The following is an 18,554-nucleotide window of genomic DNA, read 5'->3' as shown; positions in this document are numbered from 1 at the left end:
AGAGCAATGTATCGCCAATGCGTGGGTGGGCCAGCTTACAGTGCAGACGATTGACTTTAACATCTTATTTATATCAATAACTGTTCTACTCACTGTGCGAAAGGGTCACCTGCTCCAAGACTCGTCATTGTGGAGTGTCGTCTTGATTTGTTTCTGTGCATGGATCCCAGGAATTATCACCAGTACGTGACTATTCTGAGATTGGCTGCAACCTGATACTCACTGCTCTACAAAGGCTTCGCCGCTCTGGGGCTTCAAGCATACGGTCCGGTCGGCGGCAATTGGTGCTGGATTCAAAAGAAGTATCCCATCCTACGCTGGAGCTTATCGTTCGGCTGGCGGCTCTTTATATTCTTCTTGGTCATTATTATTTATACCATGGTTTACTTCCAGCTCAAACGGGCGTTTGGTCGTTTTGGCTTTTCAGGGCCTTCTCCCAACGGAACAAATCTCACTTCTACTGAGACAGCAACGCGCACTCAGCACGACACAACTCCGTCTGAGCCGCACATCCTGAAAAGCTCGTCGCTTACTGTTGCCTATGAACTCCGACAGATGAATGGTCCGAACAGTGATTCATCATCTACGGCACCACTGAGCAATCAAGCTCACTGCTACAGCAGTCCGCGGTCTCATTTTTCTACTGCCAGCGCTTCTACGCCATATCATACTACCTTTTCCCAACAGGCACGTATGCCTGCAGAGCAGCTGCGGAAGAAGGCATCACCCAATCTACGAAGGATGATGCTGTTGAATGGCTATCCACTAGGCTATCTCATTCTCTGGACTCCTGGAGTGATTAATCGCTTCATCGAAATTAAAGGCATGTCGTCACCACCATGGCTCATTGCTTTACTGGCTTCTACACAATACATCGGGCTAGTACATGCAATCACTTATGGCTATAATGAGCAGCTTAGACGGTCTATGCGATCTTGGAAGGCCTTCAGGCAGAGAGCGGAAAGGATTGAGGATTAATGGATTCGAGGAAGCTGAAGATAAGGCCTTGCGGCCAGGAGCGTTTAATATGTCCGCTCCATAGTCAAGTTGTATAGTAAGATGAAACACAGAAGCACAAATTGATCTACAGTGTTATTGAGCGAGTTGAGGATCCATTATTAAGCCTTCTTTTCGTGCGATTTGCCAGCTCTGGGATTAGCGAAATAATTGGTTAAGTCATTCAAAAGTATTTCGCAATCTGTAAAATGGATGATCATTCAATATCTAACCTATACATATTGTCCCGATTAAGTCAAGATACTCAACTATCACGCCAACACCGGCAGTAATGTCCACTACATGGTTTTACAGACGTGACATGCAAGATACAGTGTCAAAAGCCTCACGTTGGAGGGGGCTAAAATACATGTAGGTTTTCTATACTGTAAAGTAAAATAAGCTCTCAGTCACAGGTCTCAACTGTAAATAACACATACAAACGAAAAGGTCTAGATACAGTGGAATTTGCTCTGTTCTGTGAATGGTGTTGTCATTAGCTACCAGCGCGTAATATAGGGTGCTCTGTCAAATGTAAATCATTTCATAAGACGGTAGCTTGCATGCGCGACTCGTGAGAACTGGGTGGTTAAAGCAAATAGTTATATATTGATCAATCCTAGCCTAAGTAATTGCAAACGAGTGTCCCTTGTCAATTCTGTCCAAATGAGTGTGTTGATCTTCTGATCAGTCGATCGTGTAATCGCATTCTTGTGTCAGTCTAGTCGGCCGATCAGGCCTTGAGAAATGTTGGCTCCTTGCTAAGCTGAAAGTCAGTACTGTTCATACGTCGATGCTTCGACTGAAACTGTAAATCTTTTTGAGAGAATACATACTGCGAGCTCAAGCCAACTGATAATAAGTTGGAAGAGGCTGCGACTTCTCCCAAAAGCTGATCGTGACGTCGCAGTTCTTATAGACGGCATAACAAGCATCTCCTCCTCCAAATGAAGTTGGGAGAATGATCCAGTAGGTGCCGCTATAATCACCAAGATTAAAGTTATAAGTAAGGTCAACGTTGTCATTGTTACTACAAAGTCTGTGAGTATGAGGTAATATAGGGAACGATGGTGTAACGCTCCTTGGACAATGAGGCGAAAGACTTACCCAGGGACGGATTGCGTGATCGACTGAAACTTGGCGTTCATGACGCCTCCATGAAACCCATTGACGTAAAAGGTTGAACCAGGAGTGGTAGGCAACTTGTGGTTCTGCTTGTGGTGGTTACGTCCGCAGTGAACGCTGCTGATAAGGTCGCATTGCACTGCCGCATTGGCAACTTGAGAGAAGCCAAGGAGAACGGTGAGTGCGGCAACACTGTTGGCTGGAGCAAAAAGGCTTGAGAAGAACATATTTAACAGCGAAAGTGTTAAAAAGAAAGTGTTAAGTTCAGAGTAAGGATACAGGAAGTTAGAAGAGGTCTGGTCTTGAATAAAGGCTTGGATTTAAATCTGGACTTCTGATGATCTTGGGAGCATCATGGGCATATATATAGCCAGAGGCAACCTAAAGAGGTCAAAGCTGCCAGCTATCAAAGGACCACGTGTTTTTTGGGGAGTTAGAAAACAGCTATGTTGTTATGTTGACCGGTAAGATATTGGGTCGAACTATTTGTTGACGTATTATGTTTCTAACAAGTCAGCAGTATGTTTCATCCAGGCTGATCATCAATCTTCCTGACATGGAAATGAAGACTGTATCCGAGTTCGCCCCGCCATTGCAACAGCGTGTCTTCTCTGTTGGCCGATTGCATAATTGATACAGCTGTCAAAATGAACTGAACCCATCCGTGCTTCTATTTTGCAGAACTTGACACGTCAGATACACGATACACGTGTCAAGAGGGACTGAAACGATCCGTGCTTCTGGAATTGAGGAACTTGACACGGTAGAAACTTTTTGACTTTTATCAATTGCCGAATAAACAGATTGATACCTTGGATTCAGTAGTAAAACCACCTATTGAGTAAATGGACAGGGGATTGTTGTTGCCGATTCCTTGTCTTGTTGTCAACATCCTGCTACGAAGTTTAATGCAGTCACAAAATTGCTCTGGAGCGTTCCTATAAAAGATTCACTTACCTCTATCATTATCTCTTCCAGTGTACCAAATCAAATCACATCGAATCAACAATTAACATTACTATTCAGTCTTTATCTTCTTCACCATGCTTATCGGTCTTGTTCTGGCATTGGCAATTAGTCAAGCGCACTGTCTCGTCGCCAAAGCTGTGCAAGCGAACACTTCTTCTAAAACTACCACGCCTCTTTTCGTAAAGGATGGCAACGAGTTCAAGCCTTATGACCCTTTCGACTTCAAGGACTGGGCCCCTGAACCCTCCTTCTACAAAGGACTTCATATGATCGAGAAAACCATAGAAGTTGATGGCCAAAAGTTAACCTATCAGGATTTCAACATGTCTTCCCTCAGTCTGGAGGATTTTAAAACCCATGTCATGAATACTGAAGACTTCCTTGATGCCAGTGGGAAGTTCCTCCCATCGAATGAGGAGGTTAAGGCTTACCAGTATGTCCCCATCCTTCGGAGCTTTTGCTATTCTAGGACGTATGGTGATAACCAGATTTCCAGGAAGTCGCTTATTGCCAACGAAGAAGATCCCAATGCCAAGCTTGTCCTCCCAAAGAGTCTCAACAAGAGGGCTTGTGTCTACGATGGTGACAGATGCTCTGCCCAGTGCACTAATCTTATCTCGCGCGGCATTCGCCAGTCTTTGAACACCAATGTATACGGAGCATACCACTATGTATCAGGTTCTCTTTGTGGCACTGGTTCTATCTCCAAGTCTGTGTCAGTCACACATCCGTCTGGCGTCTCCATAGGAGCATATGGAACAATCCCTGGGGTAGGTCAGGAAGGAAATTCAGATTAACTTCAAAATTCCCACCCTTGTTGACCTTTTTTTTTCCTCATTCGCTAACTTACGATGAACAGTTTGGAAAAGGCTGGGTTAAGACGGTATCAACGTTCTTTAGCACCTTTGGCATTTTCCCCACCAAAGGCGCTGACTCGTAAGTAATCCCGAAGCATCAAGCAAATATCGTGGTCTTTTCTCGGGTTTTCCCCGCGGGACGGGTGTTCTGACACTTCATCGCAGCGTCACCACCAATATCTCTTACAGTGGAACCTGTGGTCCTTTTAATGTCTGTTTCCTCTGGGAAAGACCTCACTTTTCAGTGGACAAGGGTGTCATAGTAGTAAGTTATAGGCTGGCTACATATATAACAGTTCTAACAATCTTTGGTGCAGACCCAGTTCATCGATGTAGCTACGAGGCGAGCATGCAGAAAACCTCAGGTTACTCCCTACGAAGCTCATGTTATGCACAGCGAGAGGGATCCCGGCGGTGCCAGTATGTTTTCTTTCTCTTCAGATTTTATTTTGGCAGTTGAAGGCTAATCTTACGAACGCAGCTTCTAACGGTATCTGCTACTCTATGGGCAACCACGGATGCGGTAGTCGAGTTGATGCCTCAAACACTCTCCAACGCTGCCCTAATAACTATTAGGACTTGGTTCAACACGTTTATGACGACATTCTCTATATACTGCCTACTGCCTTCAGACTCTACAAACGCTAGAGTCTTTGGAACAAAGGCAAAGGTAGCTAATAGGAGCGGTCGTTATACAAGGTGTCTTAGTAGTTAGTGAGTCAGTACCTTTGGCACTCGATATCACGATATGAGAGCAGTTAACGAGGCTTGGGGATTGAAGCCAAGAGAAGAAGACTATTATAAAGCAACACTGTCATTACCTACAAATATGGATCTCATTATATAAATACCTACAGTCATTACTGGCAAATATAAATCTTATTATATAAGTACCTATAGTTCTTATTAGCTTTATCCTGTTTTGATAGTCTATGAAAACTCCACATACCTGTAAACCTTGATCTCCTACAATAATATTCTTCTTATTCAAGTCAAGACAATGCCTTTTCCTGAGCAACTTGGTGCCATATGGCTTATGCATGACTCGGTATTACTTGTACTGCCTCAGGCAGATGCTTATGTAATGGATAAGCACTTCTCAGAACCTTCCGCCGGGGCCCGGCGGCTTTCTGGGTGCCAAGGACGTCAGTAGTCCACTTTTGTACCGCCATGATACTCCGATCCCTCCCCTTCCTCGTATAACGTAAGCCACAGTGTGACTCTCCGCACTCTTAAAGGGGGAAGACTGGGGTTGGGTTGGTTACGCTAATGTATAGTACAGTAGCTTCCGGAACGTTTAGGCGCCACACTTAACACCTTTGAACTAGAACAATGGGATAGGGGCGGCTAGAGCGGCTTAAAGTATGCTCTTTGACCTCGCAACTCAAAATCCCAAGTTTAATACTTTTTATTAGAAGACGTACGTGTTCTGTTGGCTTTTAGATGTAGCCTCAACTGTTTAGCTAGCTAGTCTTATAATCGTTTTTGGCAAGGGGCTGTGAACCGGCCATAAGTTGTTGTATTAACCCTTTTCCTTTTCTGGGTAATTATTCTTCCCTAAGCCCTAAAAGATCAACAACGCCAGCAGGAACAGTAAATCCGGAAATGACTAGTTTTGATTAGAGAAAGTTCCGCGACTAGCTTAAACCTTATTTATCACTATCACATCAGCCACCAACAGTTGGCTTTGTACAGTCCTGCAGGTGACCATTGCTTTGCTATTCTAGACACCATACTGTGTGCACACTCACTCGCCAGAGGTTCTTCTTATCGGCTGATTAGCATTACCAAGCAGCTCACAGTTACCCTGACGCGTCATATCACATCTCTAACGTTTGTTGGGATAGCCTACACGGGCCGCTCTGCAAGCGAGCTCGAGCCAGGACAACACGAATTCTGCGTGGTTTTTGTTCCCTAACTGAAAGCAGGGACACATCTTCAGCTTCACATCAGAATTATCTAAAGGTTATTAAATGCGCTAGTCCAGGCTTCAATTACTTCTCAAGTGACAGAGTCCATGGTTCACCCAACAGTACAAGAAGGGGATCGAAATGGAGAACCAACAAGTTGCATGTGATGGAAGTAGCTTACACTGTTCGATTTCCGTCAGTTACAATCACAGTGCGTAACTTTGGGGGTTTCTCAAGGCCACCACGTTCGCCTGTCTCGCTGTGGAATCCCCCTGAAGAGCATGCATCATCGCAAACGCCACCGTGCGCCTACAGTGGCTCTAAGCTGAAACGGGGGGGTTCAAGATAACTTGGCTTGTTTAGAGCACTGGCTGGACTCAAAGCCTTGCTCTAGGTATGTGGCCACGCTGTACGCTGTATCTCATGAAGCTCAATTGTGATACAAGTTTCTTAGGTTCATCTTCCTTTTCCATCTTCTTTAATTATTGAGAAACTGCGCTCGGGGTAAGGAAAGACAGCAGAATCGCATACACTAAAAGCCGCTGATCTCTCACCGACTCCTGTCCGTGTTTTTCCTAGCCCCTTGGGCTATCTGCACGGCCCAAACATCATAAACTTAACCAAGGGAATTTCTGCGGGCTATGGTGTCATTCACTCCTTTGCAATTTGGAAATACGGGCTGCCGTGTTGTTCTAGCGTCCTTGAAGCCGTCCATGGAATCGATCCAAGGACCAGTCAATTTCAAGGTCTTGTCTCACTAGCTATTGTACATAAGCTCCAAATTTGACATGACCCAGACCTGATCCCCCCGCTCTTAATCCTGCCCGTCAGACCTACGCGATACTTCTAGTTTCTATACACTCCCGAGAAACAAATCCCTCAAATGGCCAGAACTACTAAACTAAATTCCCGCACGCGAAACTACAGGAAACGCAGCAGGAACGGATGTAATTGCTGCCGGGCTAGCCATCTTCGTTGTGATGAACGACAACCGATCTGGTAGGACTTTTCTCAGGATTTTACTCTCTCTCTCTCTCACACACATCTTGGTATTGATCGTTCATCTTGCCCCGGATTGCCGCCATTATGGAATCATAGCTAATCGTTGTGGCTGATACAGCACAAGATGTCTCAGTCGAGGCTTTTGCTGCATATATAGACCTCGTTTTACAATCATACCATCGCTTCCGGCGCCTCCTACTGCTAAGGAGAAGATACGATCGCCCCTCCTTCCAAAGCCCTCGAGTGTTCAAGAGACGACAGAATCGCCCCATCCGGAGGTTCTGCCTACCACGTCGGAGTTACAGTTGACCGCGGTATCTCAGCAGGCAGCGGTTGACCCAACACCTTCATTGACGCATGCTGGAGAAAGCCTTGTTCGATATGATTCCGCCCCTGAGTGAGAACCCCGACATCTTGAAACTCGATGGCTATACAGACACTCGGTGCTGACATGTCTTGTCAAGCAGTACGATTCCAATATTTCATGGCACCGAGGATGGGAAAACTGAAGTAATGTGGGCACTCAATTATGTAGGTCCTATTCTACTGCTAAAACCCTACTAATTGTCCTGAAGGGCTGTATCTACGCTCCGTACCTAGATATGGGGATGTACTCGGGCCCCGACGGCTGCGACCTCAGCATACCTGAAGGATACGCGCAAACTCTCCCATCTCCAGCGCCCATGATTCCTACTTTTGTTGATGAAGCTGCGATCTGGTCAACACCTTTTTGTTCGTCGATGGTATTGGGTAGTTTCCCTGTGGGAGGGCAGCCGAGCTGCGCGTCTTGTAGCCTGCAGGCGGGAGCATGCAAATATTGTGAACCATTCTGTAGAGGTTTATCGAGTGATGAGACCACATGTCCATTACTTCAAGACCCATTATGTAACTACAAATCATTTTAATCAGTACTCTGATGACTGCAGGTCACCGGGGATGATTCTTTCCATTTGGCTATCATTGTAGATCATTTGTTATGGGGAGGCCTCAAAAGTGAGGTTTTCTGTATTGATAGCAGTACTACAGCAACATAAGCCCTGAGATATTTACAGTGTTACGCAGCGAATTTGCCTCTGGAAGGCCGCATTTCCATCATACCGATGCGAGGATGTACCGCCTCATTAGTCGTTTTCCTTTGTGACGCGCGTCGAGCCGGCATTGTCAAAACCTTCTCTTTTGGGTCCTTTGAGGCGACACAAGCCTTGAGTAGTGTTCTATCAGTTAGTAGGGCTGCTTGTAACGGCCTCTAGAGAAGCGTCGTTCTGTAGTGCGGAGTCTGGGTAGGGATACTGAAGCTGAGAAGCAAAAAGGCTGTAGATCGCCACGGGGGTTTGTCTCATCTAATATGTGGAATAGCATGACTTCATCGGCCCTCGATAGTGAGTAAAACAGGACGATACCGGTCAGTAGTCGGGTTTGACAATGGCCTTGCGCCATTCTACACAATTCATTTCGGGACTTCCGTAGATAAGGAGACGTTGACGCGTGCCAGGCAAACCCGGTAGGAGTCTAGACTTTCCCGCTCTATTACCCCTCTCTCTCGTAGGGCAGGATCAGACCATGGTTGAAGCTACGTAGCACTGTAGGACGCTCTCCGCATCTCGACGGCGGTTCTTGGACCAGGTGTTCTTCGGGACCGAGTCCCCTAAATACCTTCATCTGTGCATCTTGACGACGCGCATTTAGCTTCTAAGCAGCGTGTCTAATAGATAAATAACTCTCCCTCTAGCGTAGGCGTTCATAGCACTTGGCGTCGCGTCAAATACAGGGAAACCAGCCACCCCCGGAAACCGGCCACCTTACTGACCAGTATGAGTGCCTCAGGCATCAATTGAATCTTGCTGTAGTGGCCTATTTCTGACGGTGGCTAGTTTCCCTGTATTTGATGTCACTCTTTAAGCTTTATTAGTAATATCTTCATGTATGATCTTTTGACGAGACTGGTCTGGTCTCTCGTGTTCATTTATCAACGACTGGCCAGATTCAGATAAACAATGCCTGATATATTCCACCGTACAACAATATATTATCCCAATATCGTATCATCTTTTCACTCGCAAGCTACTCTTCAGCCCTTGTCATGATGTTCTTTTGAAAGGTTACTCCGCTGTTATCAGCAGTAGCTACGGGTCATGCTACCAGCGGAATCACCACTCCGGACGATATTCCCGCCGGCACCTCCCTGGAGCATTACCCGCCTTCCCCATCTATCTCTGTTGAACCTACCTTCTGCGTTGAGTTTGCTGGTACATCAGCCGAGCCTAATGATCTGTTCCTGAAGCTCATCACGCAGTTGACCGATCCTAGATCACAGTCGGTAATCCGGCCTAGTGTACTCGCCATGGACAGCAAGTCGCAGTAGCATAGATACTTACCGCAATTACCTAGAGGCCAATTGTCATATCATGCAGCATTCTGCTCTTCTATTGGTAAATCCGTGTAAAATGTAACCCTGCCCCAATGTGTCAACGAGCTCACCTCGAGGGCGAATCAGGGAGACTCTTGGCCTTCTGAGACTCCACTCATGTTCGCTCCAGAATTTGACGTGTCAATATGGTTACGAATCAGGTCAGCAACCCTGACTTTTCCTGAATTCAAAACTCATATCACTCCATTTCGGGTTCCGGATTTTCTCCTCTTCTGTTTTCCCCTCTCGCATTGTGATTTCACGATTGGCGTGTCCTTGGATCGACTTCACGAGCTCACAATGTCGGCCGTGGATAATCAGCCGCTCGTTGCTGACGAGAGTGAGATTGTAAGCAGCTGATGGCATCATTGATTGCATTCTTTGACAATCTCAAGGTACTTGAAGACCACGACTCTGGACATGACGAGGTACGCGTAGTCTCAAGCCAAGTGTTCTTCAATTGGGTACAGACTGACAAACTGCCTTCTCTACCCTAGGAAGTGGAGTCATCGACGCAAAGTATAAGCAGCTCCATTCTTCAGTACCGCCAGGAAAACGGGAGAACCTACCACGGTTACAAAGATGGCAGTGAGTTCTGTGATCAGTAGAGTCTACGGTTGCTGATCACACAGAATACAATGTTCCAAATGACGAGGAAGAGAACGAGAGACTAGGTATATGCTTCACCGGATCTAATGGACATTTTACTGAAAAGATCAGATTTGCAACACGCTCTGTTCCTTCGGACCTTTAATGATAGGCTTGGCTTTGCTCCTCCGAGTAAGCCTGGAGCTAAAGTCCAGCATGTTCTGGATGTAGGCACTGGCACTGGAATTTGGGTCATGGACTATGCAGACGACCATCCAGGTGCCGAGGTTGGTTCCTCAGCTATTCCTTGCTGGCACCAATTAATGCTTTTCAGGTTATCGGAGTTGACCTGTCTCCCATTCAACCCAGCTTGTATGGATTCTTACGCCCCTTTACCTAAACCAGCTAACTATATTAGTGTCCCACCAAATGTTCGATTCATCATTGACGATATTGAAGAGGAGTGGCAATACTCTTCAAAGTTTGATTACATCCACAGTCGAATGATGAACTCTAGTGTCGCAGACTGGGAAAGCTACGCTAAAAAGATCTTCGAGTGAGGCTTTTCGCATGTTCATTTCTTCAACCTACAAAGCTGAGATGCATTAGGAACCTGGAACCCGGTGCCTATGTAGAACTACAAGAGATCGATGTCTTTACAAAGTCTGACGACAACACCTTGACACCGCAGCACAATCTATGGCAGTGGGCTCAGCTCATATACGATGCATCCGTCAAACTTGGAAGACCATACTTCGACCCAGGCAACATAAAAGATGTCCTCACCAAGGTTGGCTTTGAAGATGTAACGGAAGCAAAGTTTAAATGGCCAACAAACCGATGGCCAAAAGACAAGAAGCATAAGGAATTGGGTGTATGGAATAACGAGAATGCGAATTTCTTTCTTGAAGCTGTGGCGATAGCTCCACTTACCCGGGCTTTGGGATGGTCGAGGGAGGAGGTCACTGTTTTCATCGCTCAAGCCAGGAAAGAACTTAACGATCCTCGGATTCATGCATACTGGCCAATGTAAGTCTCTGCGCCAATGCCCAATAGTGAGCTAACCGTTATAAGTATCTCGGTATACGGGCGCAAGCCGGCGACATAGTTGCAGATCACGATCTCATTCTATTTCATACTTGAGTGGCCAATGCGGGTTGGACCCAGATTGCTATGCTTGTGTTGCCAATATGGAATGGCCATGTATTCTTATCTATTAACAGACTATGATATCTTTAAACTTTTACAACTTGGAAGTGCTCTCCTCACGACCCTTGAGGTTAATGTGAGGAGTGTCGTTTGCCGGCCGAGTAACAGCGTAGAAGGCAACACCGTGCGACCTGGTGGAGAACTAAATACAGATCAGCCATGATTCTCAAAGCATTGGAGGAAGAGAACTAACCTGGGCTTTGGAACCGACGTGGAAGAAGGCCCAGTCTCCTGCAACAAGATGGTGAGTGATACCGGTAGCCTCATCCTGTTCGTAATCAGTATCGCGTACTTGCAAATCTGCAGGGAGAGATCCTTACAGTCACATCAATTTGGCCGCTGAGAACATATTTTGTCTCCTCGTAGTCGTAGGATCCATATCGTGTAGGTCCAGGAACGACCTTATAGAAACCCGTGGTCAGGTAATGATCAGAGTCGTTGCGCTGACTCTTGATAGAGTGGAAGTCGGCGATAATAGCGCACTCCCCGTCGGGAATGGGGATGTGCTCGTGGCCAGCGCCCTTGATAATGGTAAGAGGAACGATCTTGTTTGACACTACAGATGGGTTAGTAGAACATTCTTGGGCTCGTCAATTCAGGGCTGTTTACTTTTTGTGGATTTGGTATGACTGTAAAGACAGAGAGGAGGAGAGCGTTCAATGGCAACTCCTCTACTCTGTTTATATAAATACCGATCCATGACGGAGCATTCTCGGCATATACACGCAATGAACGATACGGGATACGGCTCCGGGCCCGTAGCTCCGTGCCTGAGAGTTACGCAGCTTGCTTATCAGTAGTCGCACTAAACCTAAATCAGGGCCAGTGTCGCTTAGTCAAGCTGGATCACGACAAAACACATGATCGGGACCCCACCGCGTTTCGCCGGATTATTTTACGGGCGGTGAAAAGGTTTATCGCTTATCGCTTATCGACTATCACTTATCGACTGTCGCTTATCGATTGATAAGCGCACGTCTTATCTCACTACCCTGGAGCAGGCAAATAACTGCAGATTAAAGCATTAAAGGATACCTGTTAGACCCTATTATTACTTTATTTTCTCTGTCAATAAACTTCTTAAGTTCTTTCAAGTAATCTTTTAAGTTTTTTCTCGTTTCTATTTTGCAGAACCGTCCCACAGACTGAAGACAATACCATGTCTGGAACATCCTTGTTATTTTCAGTACACTCACTTTTAACGTTTTTTGCAACACCAAGAAAAAGATCAGTCGGTCATGGCATATACAGTCGCTTCATTGTTTTATCTGCAAGCGAGATTGAAGTTGTAGTTCAGACCTGATGTCTCGGGCGGTACGTAGCTCGTCCTCCACGGACTGAATTGCTCGTCCACAGTCCACAAACAGGTTTACCAATTAACAATTCTAGCAGAGGGAATATCATGCCCTTCCTTTGATTAGACCGGCACCGTTGCCTGTTTTGGCACAAGCATCGCCCAAGGTGAAATCAAGTTCCCCAGAAAGTGGCACGCTCCGAAGACCTGCCAGCCACTTCGGAGTTGCCCCGCTGCTGCATTGCTTGTTTGTGGGGAGAGTGGACCTCCGACCTCCTGAAATCCGGGGTAACGGGGTAAACGAATGATATTCTTCATACAATAGCCAGACCGGTATTTGCTAGAGGGTCATTCATTTATAAGAAGGCAGAGTCAGGGGATAAATTGACAACTACCTTGCCAAACTGTTCCAGCAACAAGAACCCATAACTAAACAACAACATCGTCAATACCTCCAGCATTCTGGTGTCAACCCGCTAGCAATGGGTAAGCATACAACTGCTTACAACAGGCTGGTGACTGTCGCGGTTGCCTTTGGCTCCCTGGTAAGCTGTTCTGATAGCCATCCACACCCAGCTACATTATGCTCATTTTTTCCAGACATACGGCTACTGCTCCTCTGTCATTGGCAGCACAATCGGGCAGCCAGGATGGTACAAATTCTTCGACTTGCCTCAGGCGGGTGAGCCTGGCTACAGCACCGAGACAACTGAAGCTATCTCGACCGCGAATGGAATCTACAGTGCGGGCGGCGCCATTGGCACGCTTTTTGTTATGTGGGCTGCTACAGCGCTGGGCAGGAAGCGGTCTATCCAGATTGGCGGAGCCTTTGCGTTGCTGGGAGGAGCATTGCAGGGCGGTGCAGCAAATCTGAGGTGAGTCTTGTCTATTTACTCGCATGGTTGCTTGATTCAGACATGGCGACGTTCGAAAGACTGACTTGATACTGCAGTATGTTCCAAGCGGGTCGAATCTTGGCTGGCATCGGTATCGGAATCCTCGTCACGGTTTGCCCGATGTACATGGGAGAGCTCGCACCACACGACAAACGCGGGTGGCTCGTTGGACACCACGCCATCTTTCTCGTCTTTGGCTACATGCTCTCGGGCTGGCTTGGGTATGGCTGTTACTTTCTCACCACAAGCAAGCCGGACTTTGCCTGGAGATTCCCGCTGTGCATGCAATGCCTAGCTCCCACTGTCCTTCTCATCACTTCTTTCTGGATCCCCGAGTCTACCCGATGGCTCTTGCAGAAGGGCAGAATTGAGGAGGCATGGACTGTTGTTCGTAACTTGCGACAGTCACCGGACGATCCAAATGACCTAGTCGCCCGCGAAGAGATCTACCAGATCAAGGAACAACTGGCTCTGGACTCTGCCAAACTCAAGGCGCTAGGCTGCGGACCTTTCATGGCAGTCCTCAAGAAGAAGAGCTACCGAAAACGACTGGCAATAGGCTTTTTGACTCAATGGGGCGCCGAGTTCGCGGGACCACTGATCATCGTAAGTTGATGCTTACCATTCTCCACTTACTTCAAGTTCTAACACTATCAGAACAACTACTCAGTCATTCTTTACACCAATCTCGGCCAAACTGGATCCATGCCTCTGCTCCTTTCGGCCTTATGGCTTACGACCGCTGGTGTCATCTACAACCCGCTCGGCGCCTGGCTTCACGACAAGATTAATTCACGCCGATGGATGTTTATGACTGGTCTGTTTGGCTGCTTGATTACCACGAGTGGCCTTGCTGCCTGTATTTCTGAGTTCTCCGGAACGGCCAATAAGGCAGGTAATGCAGCAGGCGTCTTCTTTGTTTTCCTATACCTGGCGTTCCAAGGGTAAGTCTTCCCGCCTGAACTGAGAGTCTTCGTCAACTGACAATTGTCCAAGAACCTTTTGTGATACAACGATGTATATCTACGTGTCAGAGATCTTCCCAACCGAGATTCGCCCTATTGGCATGGGCTTCTCCCTCTTTGGCCAGTTCACGAGCACCATCATTCTGCTTCAGACAGCGCCCATTGGGTTCGTGAACATTGGTTGGAAGTATTACTTGGTCATTATCATTTGGTGCATCTTCTTCATACCCATCGTGTACCTGTACTTCCCCGAGACTGCCAAACTGTCACTTGAGGAGATTTCTGCCCGTTTCGGTGATGACGTTGCTGTTCACGTCAATGATGTTCCGGCTGAGCAGCGTAAGGAGCTTGATGAGTATATTGGAAAGCTGGATATTACCCATATGGAGGAATCAACCGAAAAGAGCAAGGCTATGATGTAGTGCTGGTATATAACTTTACTTTCTTGACACTTATCTTAACTGTACCATTCCTCTTCTCTCTCTTAAATAAGAGTCAACGCAACTTTCTTAAGCTCCCTCCATACCTCCTCCTCTGAAAACCCATAATTAGGCTTTGTGCTAGAAAAAATACGAAATCTTTTCCAACGATTCGGATGCTGGTCGTATTTTAGCACAATACACCCTTGGCTGACGCGCTGGTATCCTTTTTCGCGCCGGCCTGTTTCCCGGATAATTAGAAAATAGACAACTGGGGGGGTACCCTCCTTATCCCGGTAGGCTTTGGCGAGCCGCAGTACTTGGCAATGTTCGAGGACGTCAGCTTCGGGTTCTTTAGGCTGTATGTCGAATTCCCATTTCGTATTCCACTGTTCTCTCAGCAACATCGTCGCGGCGTGCTTCAAGACGCCAGAGGCCTTGATTTCTCCGCGCCGTACATTCCCAAATGTACCTGGCTGCTCTTCTTCAATGGTCGTGTCCATGATGTCGAGGTCCAACTCGGCACAATGATCAATCTTCCCACGGTGGTTAACACGCATGGTAAAGAACTCATCATAATAGACTGGCCCGGTGATCGAAGCCCAGCTCCATGTAGGTGCGCCTCCTGGTACTCGCTTGGCGTGGCGCGAACTGCCTCTACGCCACATCAATCCGCGTAGGATATCCTCCTCCCACAATCCGGCCTTGTACTTCATTCCCGATAGCGAGGCGACATAAGAGGCCATACCCGCTACGGCGGGGAGACGATCTGTTTTTCGCGTGAGGTATCTCGATGTATAGAGCTCCATCCAGTCATACCAGGTGAAGGAGAAATCTCGGACTGCCATAGAGTGACGGTTCGCATTTTTTGTAAGAGACAAAAAAGACCGCCTCTCGGTGCGTGGGTTGAATGCATGATCAAAATCCCCGGTCGATATTGACTCACGCCTGTCAATCATATCGATCATCGCCCCGCAGTCCCAAAACAAGCCGTGCCGACGGCTAACATAGAGGCCGCGAGGGGAGCAGAGGCCCTCCTGGAAGACCCATCCCCTGGAAAGAAGCCCACATCTATCCCAGTCGATAATGGCGGTAGAGATAGGGCCTCCCACCAGAACTACTGTCTCTCTTGAACCAGTGTCTGCAGATTGGGTCACTGCAGTAGTAATTTCCATCAAGTGCGGCGCTGCCATTTCCACCATTCCTGAGCCACAGCCTGCTGAGTCCGCCGCGCACAGGTTGAGGCTACTGTGTTGGTAGATATCCGCCATCAGGGCCGACTGTTCCACCCAGTCATTTTCGTCATCCTGGACGATACAGAGGGCATCGATCCAGATAAACTTGAAGCCTAGATTGCGAGAGATGCGCACCGCGTCTTGGAGAGTATCAGGCAGCTTGGAGATGGGGTATCCTTTGATGAAGTCGCCCAACGTGTTCTGGGTTAGTTTCAACGGAAGATCGTTCCCCCATCGGTAACTCAGAGCGACGTAGCGTTGATCTTCAGTTGGAACATCCTTTTTCTGGGATATGTAGAGAGAAATGTTATCGTTTGCAATCTTGAGGACCCGTTTAGGGAGCCCCGTAGAGTGTTGTTGGGCACAGTGATCATGTTCCGCTTCACAGGTATCTATCCAGCCCTTGATTTTGTCGATTGCCTTTTCACGGCAAGGATAATCTCGTGACGCAAGATACGGCTGAAAACTAACAACAGACAAATCGGTCCACGTGGGCGTATAGACAATCCCATAATCTAACCAAGAGAACTCATTTGGTAATTCGCTGCGATAAAGGGCAAATTCGCCATAAATGTTTCTCCCGGCGGTGTCAGCCGTTTCTGAATCATTTGTGAGCCTGACACAGAAACTATTCTTCTTGAGTGGCAAAGCAAGCTGATAATGAGTGAATTCATGCTGAACATCAGTGCGATCGCATAGAATCTGATTGATGATAATGGCGCATACGCGGCAACTGGCCGAACCATGGACTAACGTGGACAGAAGCCCATCACGGTGACTTTCAAAGTTGCTGTATTCATCTGGAGAGCGACCTACTGGGTGTTCAAGGAGCTCCAAGATCAGCCTTTTGCAGTCTTTGCAAGTGTGTCGTTGGAACTCCGGGGTGTAGTTCAGAGCAGGATTAGGTTGGTACGGCTTGAAGTCAGGTAGACGAATCGAGCTGTTCTGCAAGATCGAGACATGAGGCAAGGGCTTCTCCTCGGCCATTTTCAATATTTATGTTAAAACCAGCGGTATTTGGAAAGAAATTCAATCCAAAATGCAAAGCATCAAAGAAAAAAAAGAAAGATAAAGCTGTAAATATCGCCTTTCTATCTGACCTGTTTGTTATGATATGATAGTGACACATCACTTCGATTTCTACTTGTCCACGTGTCATTCACATAGTGGTCAATCTGTCAACCTGCGTCTTTTATTCTTATGTAGCGCTTCTAGATATTATATGTCCCTTAGAAGCCAAGAGAGTAGCACCTTGGTATCTTAAGTAGGTCTCGCTAACAAAGAGGATGAGATAATCTCGGCACTGAATTAATGTTTCCTGGCTGATATGAGGGCTGGTGTCTTGCCAACCCCGCAGTGGCACGCTCCGGTTCAGGTGGCCAGGCTAAGGATCTTGCAAATGGCAGCTGACCCCACGGGGTCGAGTCCTTCTCCGCATCATGCTTTCCAAGCTACGCTCTTCTGGCTTAGCGAGGCCCAATTCAAATCTCTGGAAGGGAAACGTGTGCCCTGTAAAAGTAAGCAATATCCAATTCCGTTCCTTAGAGCGCGAGATCTATTTTCTTTGCTTCATTATACATAGGCTCCCCCAAATTTCCTACCATGGGCTCCATGATTACGACTAGCAAAGCCTCATTACACTATCGAGACTATGATAGTCTGCCAGACCCAAAAAGAGTCTGGACTGGCAAGCCAGGGTCTAGGGAAGAGGGTCTCGGCCGTCTCGTACTGCTCACACCAGAAGTGGTAGCCAACGCGGCATCAACATGCATCAAGACAGGTCGCCGTACCTCGTTAAACTGGGAGCTGACCAAGCTGGATATTGCCAACTTCAATCGAGCTCCAGCCCAACATCACATTGTCTCGCTTTTGAACGGCGCCGCGTATGATGACGTTTATATCTTCAACCCTCAACAGTCGTCTCAATGGGACGGGCTCCGCCATTTTTCTGCCCCAGCTCCAACTCCCTCAGACCCAAACCGTCGCCTCTTCTACGGAGGAATGACGTCGGGCGAGATACAAGACAGAAACAATACTCGCTTGGGCATTCAGCATTGGGCCAAAGAGGGCATCTGCGGTCGTGGTATTCTACTGGACTATGCTGAGTACGCTCGACGCCATTCTATATCTTACACGACATTCTCAGACCATTCTATCCCGCTCCATGTACTACTTGACGTCGCAAAGGAACAAGGCGTCAGGTTTCTCCGTGGAGATATCCTGTTCATCAGAATTGGGGTCGTTAGGGAGTGGGATCAGCAGATGACGGCAGCTGACAAGCTGGCTTATGCGCAGAGTTCAAACCCACAGCATGCTGGAGTTGAAGGCACTGAAGAGATGCTGAAATGGATATGGAATGAAGGCTTTTCAGCTGTAGCAAGTGATGCTATTTCCTTCGAAGTGTACCCTCCGCAGACGTCTTATAAGCGAGGAGAGAATGCTTCAGTTAAGGGTTTGTTTATGCACGAGTATCTGATTGCAGGATGGGGTATGCCAGTTGGTGAACTATTCGATCTTGAGGGTCTTAGCCGCATTTGTCAAGAAGAACAGAGATGGGAATTCTTTATAACATCGGCACCTCTGAATATGCCAGGAGGCGTCAGTACTCCTCCAAATTGTATAGCTATATTTTAACGCCTGAATCTTATACATACAGGGGCAGAACAACTAGCTCCACGCTTT

At 47.2% G+C, this 18,554-nt stretch overlaps 8 protein-coding genes across 8 annotated transcripts; 5 read left to right on the top strand and 3 right to left on the bottom strand.

Annotated features, from left to right (window-relative positions):
* Positions 1 to 378: 378 nt before the first annotated feature.
* Positions 379 to 978, top strand: FMAN_16175 (uncharacterized protein; the record flags this gene model as incomplete). Its single annotated transcript, XM_041835339.1, has 1 exon — positions 379 to 978. One exon carries the CDS (start codon positions 379 to 381, stop codon positions 976 to 978), a length of 600 nt encoding a protein of 199 aa, XP_041685513.1.
* An 861-nt stretch (positions 979 to 1,839) lies between these two features.
* FMAN_08380 (uncharacterized protein) lies at positions 1,840 to 2,348 on the bottom strand (the record flags this gene model as incomplete). The annotated part of the gene is made up of 2 exons (XM_041835338.1): positions 1,840 to 2,026; positions 2,104 to 2,348. The coding sequence occupies 2 exons, from the start codon at positions 2,346 to 2,348 to the stop codon at positions 1,840 to 1,842; spliced, it is 432 nt and encodes a 143-aa protein (XP_041685512.1).
* An 816-nt stretch (positions 2,349 to 3,164) lies between these two features.
* Positions 3,165 to 4,523, top strand: FMAN_08381 (uncharacterized protein; the record flags this gene model as incomplete). The annotated part of the gene is made up of 5 exons (XM_041835337.1): positions 3,165 to 3,860; positions 3,950 to 4,026; positions 4,113 to 4,212; positions 4,265 to 4,367; positions 4,429 to 4,523. The coding sequence occupies 5 exons, from the start codon at positions 3,165 to 3,167 to the stop codon at positions 4,521 to 4,523; spliced, it is 1,071 nt and encodes a 356-aa protein (XP_041685511.1).
* A 5,043-nt stretch (positions 4,524 to 9,566) lies between these two features.
* On the top strand, positions 9,567 to 10,962 carry FMAN_08382 (uncharacterized protein; the record flags this gene model as incomplete). The annotated part of the gene is made up of 9 exons (XM_041835336.1): positions 9,567 to 9,614; positions 9,662 to 9,694; positions 9,764 to 9,854; positions 9,899 to 9,940; positions 9,987 to 10,141; positions 10,189 to 10,226; positions 10,273 to 10,410; positions 10,464 to 10,883; positions 10,929 to 10,962. The coding sequence occupies 9 exons, from the start codon at positions 9,567 to 9,569 to the stop codon at positions 10,960 to 10,962; spliced, it is 999 nt and encodes a 332-aa protein (XP_041685510.1).
* Positions 10,963 to 11,097: 135 nt separating this feature from the next.
* Positions 11,098 to 11,763, bottom strand: FMAN_16174 (uncharacterized protein; the record flags this gene model as incomplete). The annotated part of the gene is made up of 4 exons (XM_041835335.1): positions 11,098 to 11,205; positions 11,257 to 11,331; positions 11,384 to 11,619; positions 11,673 to 11,763. The coding sequence occupies 4 exons, from the start codon at positions 11,761 to 11,763 to the stop codon at positions 11,098 to 11,100; spliced, it is 510 nt and encodes a 169-aa protein (XP_041685509.1).
* A 1,076-nt stretch (positions 11,764 to 12,839) lies between these two features.
* FMAN_08383 (uncharacterized protein) lies at positions 12,840 to 14,640 on the top strand (the record flags this gene model as incomplete). Its single annotated transcript, XM_041835334.1, has 5 exons — positions 12,840 to 12,902; positions 12,958 to 13,232; positions 13,310 to 13,859; positions 13,911 to 14,197; positions 14,250 to 14,640. The coding sequence occupies 5 exons, from the start codon at positions 12,840 to 12,842 to the stop codon at positions 14,638 to 14,640; spliced, it is 1,566 nt and encodes a 521-aa protein (XP_041685508.1).
* Positions 14,641 to 14,702: 62 nt separating this feature from the next.
* Positions 14,703 to 16,859, bottom strand: FMAN_08384 (uncharacterized protein; the record flags this gene model as incomplete). Its single annotated transcript, XM_041835333.1, has 1 exon — positions 14,703 to 16,859. The coding sequence occupies one exon, from the start codon at positions 16,857 to 16,859 to the stop codon at positions 14,703 to 14,705; it is 2,157 nt and encodes a 718-aa protein (XP_041685507.1).
* Positions 16,860 to 17,474: 615 nt separating this feature from the next.
* On the top strand, positions 17,475 to 18,506 carry FMAN_08385 (uncharacterized protein; the record flags this gene model as incomplete). Its single annotated transcript, XM_041835332.1, has 1 exon — positions 17,475 to 18,506. One exon carries the CDS (start codon positions 17,475 to 17,477, stop codon positions 18,504 to 18,506), a length of 1,032 nt encoding a protein of 343 aa, XP_041685506.1.
* Positions 18,507 to 18,554: the final 48 nt, after the last annotated feature.

This window comes from Fusarium mangiferae (genome assembly GCF_900044065.1).
Source record: "Fusarium mangiferae strain MRC7560 genome assembly, contig: FMAN_scaffold009, whole genome shotgun sequence".
In the NCBI taxonomy this organism is placed as follows: domain Eukaryota; kingdom Fungi; phylum Ascomycota; class Sordariomycetes; order Hypocreales; family Nectriaceae; genus Fusarium; species Fusarium mangiferae.
This window is presented reverse-complemented; position numbering and strand designations above follow the sequence as displayed.